This window comes from Pogona vitticeps, chromosome 2, assembly GCF_051106095.1.
Source record: "Pogona vitticeps strain Pit_001003342236 chromosome 2, PviZW2.1, whole genome shotgun sequence".
In the NCBI taxonomy this organism is placed as follows: Eukaryota; Metazoa; Chordata; class Lepidosauria; order Squamata; family Agamidae; genus Pogona; species Pogona vitticeps.
The window spans coordinates 291448973-291462219 of NC_135784.1; the positions used below are offsets into that span (position 1 = coordinate 291448973).

The following is a 13247-nucleotide window of genomic DNA, read 5'->3' on the forward strand; positions in this document are numbered from 1 at the left end:
AGATTCACTTCAACGCAGGGGCAAAGTCACACGAAAGAGAGGTGGAGCCCTATGCAGTGGAACTGAAAGTTAGAGAGTACATTGCTCTAGAGATAGTTCAGGCATGATTAGATCTAGGCCCACTTGTTCGTCTTTTTGGCAGTCCAGGGTATCCGCAAAGCTCTCCTCCCACACGTTTTGAACAAATCATTATTTTTCCCCGTCAGCTGTCTTAACTTTCACACCTATGGTCAAAAATACAAGAGTGTGGGTGATCTTGGTCTTGGTCTCCACTGACACATCCTTACATTAGATCAGCGGTCCCCAACCTTGGGCCTCCAGATGTTCTGTTGAAGTCCAGATTTCTGGACTTCAACTCCCAGAAATCCTGGCCAGCAGAGGTGGTGGTGAAGGCTTCTGGGAGTTGTAGTCCAAGAACATCTGGAGGCCCACGGTAGGGGACCACTGCATTAGATGATTTTTTTTCTAGTTCCTTCATGGCTGCCGTTCCTAGTCTCAGTCTTCTGATTTCTTGGCTGCAGTCTCCCATTAAGATTGATGATTGAAACAAGGTACTGTACAGTGGTGCCTCGCTAGACGATTGCCTTGCAGGACGAAAACCCCGTAAGATGACTGGTTTTTGCGATCACTATGGTGCCTCACAAGACTTTTTTTCTATGACCATGCTTCGCAATACTTTTTTTTTTTTTGAGACTGATGCTTCGCAAGACTTTTTTTGAGACCGATGCACAGGGAACCTCGCAAGATGATTTTTTCACAAGATGACGATTTTCGCGGAACGATTTAAAATCGTCTTGCGAGGCACCACTGTTTACTATTTCAGTTTCTTCATGGTCAACATCAAAGCTGTGTAGTTCTTCTGTAGTCATGATTTTTGTCTTCCTCATGATCAACTCCAGTCCTGCTTGGCACTTTCATCGTTCACTTTCGCTAACGGTCGGTTCAAGTCATTATGTGGAAACTTAAGCCTTCCTAAACAAGCTATCCTTTGAAAGACTTCACAGTTACAGTATTAAGAAACCTCTGAAAAACTTCCAGGAAGTATTATATTTTTAAGGAATGTAATTTGAAAACCACTGTCTGATTTAGTGGGACCAGTGATGAAACAATGAAAATGGATGAGCTGCAGACTAACTATGTTGTACCCCTCTTATATATTTCATTTTAAAAACTGCAGCCATTCTGCTGGAATACCTTTTCTAAACTGAAGGCCATTTTGTTAAAAGAAGTGACTTTTTCTGTTGAGCTGCCTTTCTGTCGTAAGGTGCTGAATGACCCGTTCCAGTAATTGAAGGTAAAAAGGCTATAAGAGCACGAATAGTTGAGAATTCTGATCAGAGTCATCAGGCGCAGCCCCTAGCTTATAGCAATGACCACAAAAGTGAGGAAATGTATTTGTAATAATAGTAATTGTGCACAATCAGTTCTTTCTTATGGTGCCCCTTTTCAAGGGTTTCTTAGGTAGAGAGTACTCAGAAGTGGTTTACAGTTCCCTTCTGGGGGCCATCCTAGGACTGTGCAGCTTGCCCAAGGCCACCCAGGCTGGCTCTTCTCCTGGAAGGCACAGTGGAGCCTTGAACTCCCAACCTCTGGGTCTGCAGGCAGATACATAAACCACTGAGCTATATAGCGAGCTAATGTATCTGTGGGTTATGGCAATTATGAATTTAACCAGAGAAGAAATCAGTTAAAACATAATCATGAAACACACAAGCTGACAAGGAATAGAAGGAATATGATTAGTTTTTAAAGGGACTTGGACAAACATGCCGTCATTACCAGTTCATTTCCCAATCTGTTTGGTGCAGAAGCAATTATCTGTCAATTTTCGGTCATTACCAATTGACTATGCCAAAAAAAAATGTTCTGCAATTTTATGTCCTTCTTTCTGCAATACTGTGTTACTGGAATCAGTGCTAGTACATCACCAGACTGAGTTCGAGCCCTGTCTCCTGGATCTTGGTTCTGGCTTGGTCTTCAGGATCTTACTCGTTTCACAGATTTGTCACTAGATCGCCTGAAATGAAAGATACTTAAAATTCCAAAGTTGAATAATAAATGAGATTAAGGTAAACACGACTACAGAAAGATTTTTAAAAAATACAATTTCAGCAGACAAGGAGGGGTTTTTTAATGTTAGCAGTCCAGATAGTAGAAAGGACAGAATGTTATGCAGCTTGACATGATTCCACATTACTGCACGAAGGAGACGCTCTTTCTTTTTCTCCACTTAATAGGTGGTCCTGGAAAAAATGACTAAATAATATTTAGAGAGATTAGGAAGTATTTTATGTATTGCACTCTTATACACGCACACAGGCAATCCTGACCAATGAATGAGAAAAACCTCCATAACACAGCCAAACAGCCTGAAAAACCTACAAGAACCAAAGCAGAAAAACATTTTTCTGGTGCTCAGCAACAACCCTGCCTCACCCTGTTCATCTCTTTTTCCTAAGAAGTAGAGCATCTCCTTGTGCAATGAAAGTACAGTCATAATAATATATGAAATTAATTCAGTGATAAAGCATCTGGTTCTGTTTATAGGAGCCAGAATCTAATGGGTTCTTTTTTTATTCAACACCAGCAGAACCAGAACCAGCAATTTCAGAAGGTTTTCCTACAGTTCAATGCATTCCAATGGGGGGGGGGGTGGAATTCACCAAAAATTAACGAAGACTCAGAACAAAGCCAAATTAAGTTTGCAAAGGTTTTACAGGGTGCACTAATGATTCCAAGCATTTTAAACAGTTTTTGAACATGTAAGACACACTTAAAATAGCAAAAACAGACATCGCTAAGCAAAACAGGGGGACCTAAACTGTCATCGCTAAGCAAAGCAAGGTCCCGAACATCACTATGTGAAATTTCCCCATTGGAAACATCGCTAAACAGAGCGCAAGATCGCTCCAAAAACTTCATCGCTAAGCGAATACATCGTTAAACGAGGCAATCGCTAAGCGAGGCACCACTGTATTTAGGATTACCCCTTAGTGTAAGAGGTTGCAGTAATCTCTCAGAAAACCTAAAGTACTTTACTCAATGACTCCCAGTGCCAGGATCCTGTCGGGTGCAGCCACAATGGTTACATTGATATCCGATTGCTGTTGTCTGCAGTATAGGAATACTCACGATAGCCAATGGGGCAGAAGTTGATTCTAAGCATCTACGCCTACATACAGATTGTATTGGGAGAGCCTGTTTGTTTTGTTTAGAATATTTTTACCCCACCTTTCTCCTTAAAAAGGACCAAAGGTGGCTTACGTAATTGAAGGACTATGTTTAAAAACTAAAAATAGCAAGTATACAAACTAGAGATGGGGTAGTCATATATGAATCCCCCCCCCCGGAGGTGCAGATAACGAGGGTCTGGCCCCCTGGGGCCGGACCGACCACTCACGATTCTGCCGCACTACCTTCCTGTCTCTCCTTTGCTCATGATGGATTAGCCATCCTGTGACCTGGCAGAGAGGCTCATCATCCCACCTTCTGCCAGGACCGGCTGATTCATCGCAAGCAATGGAGCGACAGGAAGGCTCCGCAGAGCTCACAGCAGTGGCAGAATTGTGAGTGATCGGTCAGGCTCTGGGGGGCGGGACCCTCGTTATCTGTACCTGTGGGGAGGATATTCGTATACGAATACCCCCATCTCTAATACAAATAATTAAAAGAATCAGACAGATACCACAACAAACATGCTTTACTTCTTTCTGTTATCAGTTTTGAAGCCTGGAGATCTAGAAACAGTTATTTTTAAAAGATTTAATGTGCTGTACTTTTATTTACAGAATAAATTCTGGAATGGACGATAGTGGCATATGTACTTCTGCAATTGATTCTAACATGTGAAACTGTCCCTTAGAGTTGAGTACCTTTGCTAGAAATCCTTCTAATCAATCTGTGCAAGTGCCATTTGCAAAATTATTTTTGGATTACTCCCTAAATACTAAATACTAAATACTCCTTCCTTTTTCTTTCTCTCTTTATTTGATTTATTTTTATTTTTCCCATCTTACAGAATCATCTAATTAATTAATTGTTATAAATTTTTTAGAACTTGTTATCATTTGTTGTAAGCCGCCTAGAGTGGTCGAAATGATTAGATAGGCGGGGTATAAATACAATAAATAAATAAAAAATAAAAATAAAATAAATCATATCTTACGCCTTTTCTGTGCTGAAATGAGGGATTTTTCTTAATAACAGTTAACCTTCTGGGCCTTGCCCCAAAAATGTTAAGCAAGCAAGTTTGTAAATTGTTGTAAGCCGCCCAGAGACCTCTGGGTAGAGTGGGCGGCATATAAATTAAATAAATAAATAATAAATAAAGTAAGTTTCTTCATTCTAAAAATGGAGTTTTTAGAGGTGATCTTGTCTTTGGCAAATTTAAAGGCCTGTGAGTTTACAGTTGTTTAAAAAAATGCTAATAGCCTTATATATCAATATCAAGAAAGAATTGTGCCTGGCTATGGAGTTCTGTTTGTATCCAACATCATACATTAACCTAGAGATAGCTGTTAAAACAAAGGTGGTTAGTAATACATTTTTATAGCCTGATAAAACTAAATTGTTATTTAACTGACAGAGTCATAAAGTGACAAATCCATGCCCTGAAGTTTTTCCCCTCAAAAAAAAACCAAAGTTATATTGTGTGTTGTTTTGTAATCCTTTGGATATTTTCATATTTACTCACAGTCTGAGCACCTACTTGAAGCTAACAGCTGTTGACGGATGTTGTGTTTGAAGCATTGAGCCAAGCCCTTTCAAGTGTGTGCTGTGTCCAGCTTGTTCTGAAACTTAACAGCTGGCAAAAGGCCCTGAGTCAAAGAGATTTCTTCCCACCCACACACCCGTTCCCCCTTGGACACCCATTGGCAATTGGTCAAGTCCAATAAAAAAAACAAAAGGGATTATCATTGTACTCTGTGATTCAGAATTTCTTCACAAAGATCGTGGAGTTCATACTTGTGTTCTCTCGGGAACCACCTTCTTCATATGAAACGCATGTGTTGCATAGGAAACTGGGACACAGCTTGGAAAAGGGTTTTGGGGGTCAGGGGGAGGATGTATAGAACTCACAGAGCATCCCTGGGCAGTATAGCTAATGTCCAGGCTGGTCAGAGGATCTTCATCAGAAATCTAAGTCTAATGTAAAGTTATCTGTCAGCAGACATTAAGAGGCAAACAAGGGCTGGCAATATGACGGAGTGAGCTCCCATCACTTGTCCCAGCTCCTCGCCAGCCTAGCAGTTCGAAAGCATGTAAATGCAAGTAGATAAATACGTACCTTCTTGGTGGGAATGTAAAACTGTGTTCCCTAGTCATGCTGGCCATGTGACAAAGGAAACTGTCTTCAAACAAGTACTGGCTCTACGGTTTGAAAAATGAGATGAGCACCGCCCCCTAGAGTCGGACACGACTGGGCTAAAAATGTCAAGGGGAACCTTTATTTTTCTATATACTGTACTTTGTATTAATATAAACCTCCTCACAGAGAAGAATATAATTTTAAAAAATATGTTCAGTCACTTTACAGCCAGAGAAAAAAATCACATTTTTTCACCTACACTATAGGAGAAATTTTCAGTTATAATCTTCATCTTAGCATTGCAGAGCTGGAGGGGACCCTATGGATCACTGAGTCTAGCCCCTGTCAAGGAGACACAGTGTGGCTTGAACTCCCAACCTCTGCCTCCATAGCCAGATGCCTAAACCATGGAGCTATCCAGCATCTGGAAGTTATAGTTGGGAACTGGGAGGGGAATCTATTATGTGTGTTTCAACTTCTTTTTTGTTAAGGTTTTTTTTTTGTCAGTGCCGATGTGTGAATGCTTTTGAGCCATACAAAACAGCATAAAAATTCTGTGTCAATCCAAAGCTTTAATGCTTTTGCTTTATTACTTAAGAGAAATAAACAGTAATTTAAATGTGTCTGTATTGTAAAAGCACATGTAAAACTACTGGTACTTATGTTTTAGAATTGGAAGAGAGGTGTGTATGTTTAAGGGAGAGGAAGAGAGATGTGACTGATTTAATAGTAAAGTGTTTTATATTACCTGTAGTTCATGTGCATTATTCAGCTCAGTGAGTTGGGTATCTGGCTGCAGAGGTTTGAAATTTGATTCCCCATGTGTCCCAGGAGATGTGCCAGCCTGTGTGGCCTTGGGCAAACTGCACAATCTGAGATTCCCCCCCCCCCCCCGAAGAAGGAACTGGTAAATCATTTCTCAATACTTGATACCTGGAAAAACCAGAAAGGGGTTGCGATAAGTCAGAATTGACTTGACAGCATATAATTATTACTATTATAATGAAATGTGGCTGACAGTTGCTTTGAACATTCAGATCCTGCTATCTGCATCATCATTCAGGTGAGCTTTGTTTTGACATCTAAGCCACTACAATATGCAAGATTGGGGGCCCTCTTCTGTAATTTGGGGAAAACAGGGAGTAAGTGGTCAACAGGCAGATCAGGTATTTAGTGTAAGACATTTTTTTTGGTACATGAAACACTTTGAACTCTTAAATGCCCTTTAGAAAGGTAAAGTATAGTTCATTGTTATTACTTCTACAAAGCCACCAATGAATATATGATAGGAATTTGAGCTCAGATCCAGGTGTGGCCAAGCCGCAGAAGCCAATTTCATATCTCTGAAAGCTGAGTCTCGTGGCGCAGTGGTTAAACTGCTGTACTGCAGCCAAAACTGTGCTCACGACCTGGGGTTCAAATCCCAGGTAGCCGGCTCAAGGTTGACTCAGCCTTCTATCCTTCCGAGGTCAGCAAAATGAGTACCCAGCTTGCTGGGGGGGGGCAGTGTGTAGCCTGCATAATTAACTTGTAAACCGCCCAGAGAGTGCTTGAAGCGCTATGGGGCGGTATATAAGCAGCGCGCTTTGCTTTTTGCTTTGCTTTGCCAAGGGATATGCCAGTCCTTCAGAATAAGTGTGAAAGAACTGGAGTAAGAGACAAAAAAGTTACCATAAGTCCACATCCAATTTTGTAATTTAAATAAAAGAACAAAAATTCAAGGGGTTGTTCCTTGTTTATATGAAGAATCACTGTTCTTGGGGGTTTCTAGGAGCCATGGTGGGGGAGGAGCCAGGGAACCCCATTGTGCAAAGAATCAATTATAATATAATTATTAATATAATATAATATTAACCTTAATATAATAATTATTATATCATCCAGAGCCCTAGGTTTAAATTCAGTGCTCATTCTTCTCGTCTTCCCTGTTTGAAATATTCAGATTCCATATTATATTGGCAGTATTTCTAACAGGAACAACACTTTTCCCAGTAATGCCCTTTCTCCTCTCCACTCAGGAAGACATGGTACGTGCTGACAAGTTCTAACTGGGATGTTTCCGCTCTTGTTTTTATAGGCCATTCGAAGTTTCCAGATTGCGCTGCATATCTGCCCGCTAAGCTCTGAACTGTGGAATGAAGATCTCTCTTGGGCAAGGAAGCTACAGCAGCAGAAGAAGAAAGCAAGCAGAGCAGAGCCAGGCACGCAGACAATGGCATCTCAGGGACAGAGTTCAGAGGAGCCGATTCCGGATTACGATTTTGAAAGCGAGGAGATTTTGGCTGTCTGTGCTGCAATCGCCGAAAAGGAGAAAGCTTCCTTGGCCTCTAAAAGTGTCGTAATCGTGTCCGCTTCCGGGACGGTTGAGACGGTCACTGAAAAAGAGAAATGCACGACAACGCCTGACAGTGCTGTTTTTATTAAAGCACGATAAGCAACATTGATTGACAGAATGAAATCTTCTGGCATCTCCCCGTGTCTTTGAGGATCTTGGTTTCCACCCCCTTCTTCTTCAGCCTCCTTATGGATCCTCAGGCACTGGGGTTGTCACCAAGTGAAGCTTCAGATTGTATAGAGTTTTCTCAGTTTGCTTCATAATGTGCTCACTAATAGCATGCCCAAGATGGGAGGAAGCTTGAATGGGGTGGAGACATGTCTTTGGCACTTGAGGCTGATCACAAATCAAACACCACTCATAACAGGAGGGAAAATAGAGAGCAGCTGGAAATGGCAACTTTCAGTTCCGAACTGAAAATTTGAAAAGTTACGTGTGCTCATAGTCCTATAAAGAGCCCTTATGAGATTTTTCTGGTCTACCCCCTTTTGTTCCTCGCCGCGCGCTACACGCAAGCCTGGAGAGGCTTTGCAGATTTGCTGCCTCTACCTAGACCTTCGTGTGGCCACTGTATGGCAGGGGAGGAAAAGGGGTTGAAGGCCCCCCCACCTTGGAGGTCAGGAGGAGGCAAAGCCTCCAAATGGAACTCAGAAAGAAGTAGAAGGTTCATGGCGCTGCAGTGTATGCCAAAGCTGTTTGAACCTCTCGTCGTTTGGGACAAAATATGATCTGCTTCTATTGCCTTATGGTAGTTTGTGGCACCAACTCCTATTTCTAATTCAAAAGAATATAGGGTGGTTGTTGTTTTTTGAAACTATGTGATTAAAATATTCCTTTTGTTTGGTTTTATTTTTCAGTTGGATTGGGTAAACACAAAGAAGACAGGGTATAAATTGACCCCTTTTCTTCCCCTTCCCAGAACTTTCCAAAGAAATAAAAGTGCTAACATATACGACAATGAAGAAAAAGAATGAGCGTTCAAGGTACAAAAACAAATGATTAAATCTTCTTGCTTCACAAAAAGAAGTGTACTGTAGAGTGATGCCCTAAAGCTGGTAAGAGGACAGAATTCCTTCTGTGAGTCGAATTGGAAAGTGCCAGGTGACCCATCCCACTGCAGCCCCCATGCGTTCCAAAGATGTGCCCTGGATATTTAGGAAAACCTCGATGTAGCCAGGTTTTGGAGGACAGCAAGACCTGCTGGATGTGCCATAGAACTGGTTCTCAGCATAATGTTGGCTTTAGGCCATTTTCAACACCATTCGGGGGTACACATGTTACTCAGATTAAATGTACTGTAAGATGTACATGAGTTGTGGCATCCAACTTCATTCTAAAATAACTCTCAGTGGGGAACAATCCATTGTGGCCAATAGAGGTTGGAAACCACATTTTTAAAAAACAAAAACACTACAAATTTAAGATAAACCACACTGAATGCAGGCTATGAAAAAACAAGACAGATAGTAGTTGTCTCGAGGTGTTCTTGTTTGGCACATTTTAATGCCCTGTGACAGAGCCATAGTTCAGCATTGATGAGAGTTCCATACACTCAGTAGAGACAAAAGATTTTGTGTGTAATTAAATTATTTTGTGTTGATCTTTTGCTGATCTCATTCTGTTTGTTTTGTAAATGGATCTGCTCCCCAAGTTGTGCTTCCAAGGTCAAGCTTTACTGTAAATGTAATTTTGATAGCCACATTGAATTTGTTAGAACAGGGACATTATTGCGGTTATTTCTCCATCAGGCAATTGTGGGGTCAGCTATGCATTACAGAGATTTGGGTATAATATTTTGAATGGACTGGAGAGATTCTTTAGTGAGTGCTCCAGTTTGCAAAAATTATCTTCATAAGGTAAATCTGTTGTGTTTAATCTCAAATGCTTTCCATAAAATTCTGCAGACATCTGGTCTTCTACTCAAATATTTTTAACGTTTTGTCACAGAGGTTTCCAGCGTGATAGTTTATTGCAGCAAAATCAACAGAGTATTGTGGCAGCTTAAAGGCTAACAGGTTTTGTTAGAATAAGCTTTTGTGGACTCCAGCCCAGTTCTTTAAATGCAACATCGAAGTCCACATAAGCTTATTATGCTACATAGAAGTTGGTAGTCTTTAAAGTCCCAGCAAGGCTGTTTGATGTTTATTTTGGCAGAGGAGTGTCACATTTCTAAAACCTGGATCTAGGTGGAGTATACCCATTATTAGATCAGCTGCTGGATGTTGTCAATTGTTATCTAAATCTCATTGAGTCTATTCTATTTGGGATTCCTAGTTGATTAGCCATGTTCAGTAGTATCCACTTTCACTCCAGTGTCACTTTTATTTTAAAGGGATTTGTGCCCAGATAAATGTGCAAAAGTCCATAGAAATTGGGAACTTCAGACTCATTTTTGCTGTGCAACCTCAGTTGTTGGTGACATGCCTGACTTTGTCATCTTGATTTTGGATGTCATTGTGAGCTACTCTAAGGACTTCGTTGTTTCACTCTTTTTCTTTTGTATTCTCCATATTAATAAGCAGAACACAGGACTTCATCAGCACTTTTCTCCTCAGTATGGATCTTCATTGGATAGCCTTTAAGTAGTAGCCAGTCATTGTTATTCAGCTGCTAATATTCTACCCTGGTTTTATGTTCTTAACTTCCTGGTTTATATTTTGCTTGTCACTGAAAATTCTTATATCGTAATAAAGTTTGTTTCTTGTGAAAACAACGCCTTTGCTTAAATGTGCAGGGTCTGAAATATACTGCATTCAAGAGCGGCGTGTACTTTTGAATGCTGGAACCCAGGACTGTGCATATTCTCTGATAAATTCTATATCCAGGTCATTGACATTCTAAAAGCTCCATCCTGTAATTGTTTAAATTATGCATATGGAGTCATTTCTCTTAGTTTGCTTTGATTTCTTTGGCAAAGCTTTATAATTTTGTCTAGTTTTCAGGGTTTAGCTCTGAGAGTTTCAGGTTCTTGACCACTGGAGGCCGGGCTTAGCACTGCTCTCTCTTTTAAGATTTCTGCAGACATGATCAATGCACTTTCAAGCGTCTCTTGATAGCCCAAAGGGGAGGAATCAGTGTGTGTTTGTGTGTGCCCTTTTAAGAAAAAAGGCAGGACAAAAATATTTTAGATGAATAAAATAAACAATAACAAAAACCATCAGGAAGTTAGTGATTCCTAACACTTTCTGAACTTTCTCCGCGCTCTCACAGAATGCACCATATAAACCAGGTCAGCAGCTAATTTTTTGGAGGGCCAGTTAACAATAGATTCTAGGTTAGCTGACTGTGGAATTGTTTGGCTGTCGAGATGTTAACATCCTTGCTTTCTCATTTCTCTTTTCCTTTATGCATTCTCGATTCTTTTCATTTGGAAATTTTCAACCCCATTTGATGGCATTTCCTTAGATGTTTAGGTCTTGAAGGAGAGCTTCCCAATTAAATTGGTGGAAATACCTATTATCTGGGCAAATACCCCAACATATTTTGACTAGGAAAGCAGAAATAGCAGAGTTGTGGCACCATCAAAGATTAACAACTATATAGTGGTGCCTCGCATTACGAGCGCTCTGTTTGACAACGAAATCGCTTTACGTCGATGTTTTTGCAATCGCAAAAGCAATCGCAAAATGATGTTCCCTATGGGGGATTTTCGCTTTGCGATGATCGGCCCCATGTTTCGGTAACCAATCATTGCAAAGCGATGATTTTCACACAGCTGATTGGCGGTTTCAAAATGGCCACCGGGTTAAAAAAAATGGCCACCCACTGTTTTCTGGCACGGATTCCTCGCTGCACGGGCAGCGAAAATGGCCACGCTATGGAGGATATTCGCTGGACGGTGAGTTTGAAGCCCCTAGGAATGCATTAATCAGGTTTCAATGCGTTTCTATGGGCTTTTTAAAATCGCATGACACGTTTTCGTTTTACAGCGATTTTCACGGAACAAATTAATGTTGTCATGCGAGGCACCACTGTATTATGATGTATGTTTTTGTAGACTAGACTCCAATGATGAATAAGGATGGAGTGAGCCATGTGTAAGTTCTCTCTTCTTTCAGAAAAATAACCAACCACTAGCTAAAAGAGAAAATTTGTGCAAAAGAGAAAATTTGTATTCGGAGCAAAATGCAGCGTTTTCTGTGCAAGACATGGGTTGAGGGGATTGCACAGAATCACTTTCATAATTTTCTCACAAGAAAGTGCTGAAATGGCATAAATGCAGGGACAACATTTTTGACATATTTTGCCTGCAAAATCAAATAAGATTTAGTCTCCTAACAGTAAACAGAGGAAAAAATGTTATCTCCCTGTTAAACATTTCTATTTGCTAGTGTTTATAGATTCCTGAAGGTATCATTCTACAGTATTGCTTTTTTCCCTGATTCCTTTTCCTATTTATTTGTCTTTCTAGGTAAGAGACTCTGTTTAGAATCCTGTTTTCTATTTTCAGACACATTTTCAACCTTTTTTGTCTTATTTGTTGTTGTGTCCCTAATGTTTTTCAGTGTTATGACGAGATAATCCCAACAGTTACATATCAGAATGATTGCTCAAGTACAGATTCACACGGACGTCTGTAGTCCAGTGGCATGTCTGCATTTAATTGTGATTTCCAAAAGAGGTTTAGGCCAGTACAAACTGTTTTTTAAAGTGTTATTACTGACATTCAGGCTCAGAATTCTAATTCCAACAAAAATCAATTCACACGAAGAAGACCACATTAAGAAATGCATCATGCTTGATATTGTCTTTGGCAAAAAATCAAAACAAAACCCAAGAACTTCTGAATAGCACGAGGTAACAATAGTGGGATATGAAAGTCAACACTTTTTGAATATAACAGAGAAATTCTGAATATTCTCTGGTTTATACAGTAACTGCCTGTTATTTTTAAATATAGCAAAAGCTTATATCTGTCTGTCCTTGGGTATTCTACTGGTTGTTAATGTATAATAGCAAAACATGAGATTTTATTTTCATGTGTTTTTTTTCCTTTTTCTGTTTGGTCTTAATGGTTAAAGTGCACTCTTTTTATGCTCAAATAATGTTGCACACTCACTGTGCCTGTGCAAGCAAAGCAGACAGCATGAAGACCAAATGGGCCAACCCCATTTTGAAACTCTGATACACCACCACAACAGTTGCAATGGTCAGTGATGGCCCTCTAGATGTTTCTGGATAGTGACTCTCACCATTGGGCATACTAACCAGAGCTGGTAGGAGTTGTGAGCCCAAAACAACACAAGGAGGGGCCCAGTTGCCTAACTCTTTTGTAGAGGCCAGCAGTGGGGAGAATGGATGGTCCTCCAGAAGGTTAACGCGCAAATTGTACTCTAGGCAGTGTGGCCAACGAAGGAGCATGATGAGAGTTAAAGTCCCCAAACCATCTAGAGGGCCACATGCCTGGATTGAAGCTAAAGAAAATTGCACAGTTGCAAATGGATTAGATCACATACATCTTGGAACACAGGCTGTCCAGATAAATGCGCAGGCAAACACAGTATGGCCCCAAGTTGTAATCAGACCATCTTTTCTACTGCAGACTGTTTAGGATATAAAGGGTAACACTATTTTATAGAGGCTTTAAAAGTTGCATTCTTTTCA

General features: G+C 40.4%; 1 protein-coding gene and 1 long non-coding RNA gene across 9 annotated transcripts in view; both read left to right on the forward strand.

The window, feature by feature from the left end:
- Window positions 1-10356, forward strand: part of TTC33 (tetratricopeptide repeat domain 33) — a 48025-nt gene extending 37669 nt beyond the window's left edge. For all 8 annotated transcript variants that reach the window (XM_072992799.2, XM_020783640.3, XM_020783639.3 and 5 more), the window contains exon 5: window positions 7386-10356. In XM_072992799.2, coding sequence (XP_072848900.2) covers window positions 7386-7742 — 357 coding nt within the window. In that variant the 3' untranslated portion in view covers window positions 7743-10356. The remainder of the gene's footprint in view (window positions 1-7385) is intronic.
- Window positions 1-13247, forward strand: part of LOC144586361 (uncharacterized) — a 140440-nt gene that overhangs the window by 36272 nt on the left and 90921 nt on the right. The window lies entirely within an intron of this gene.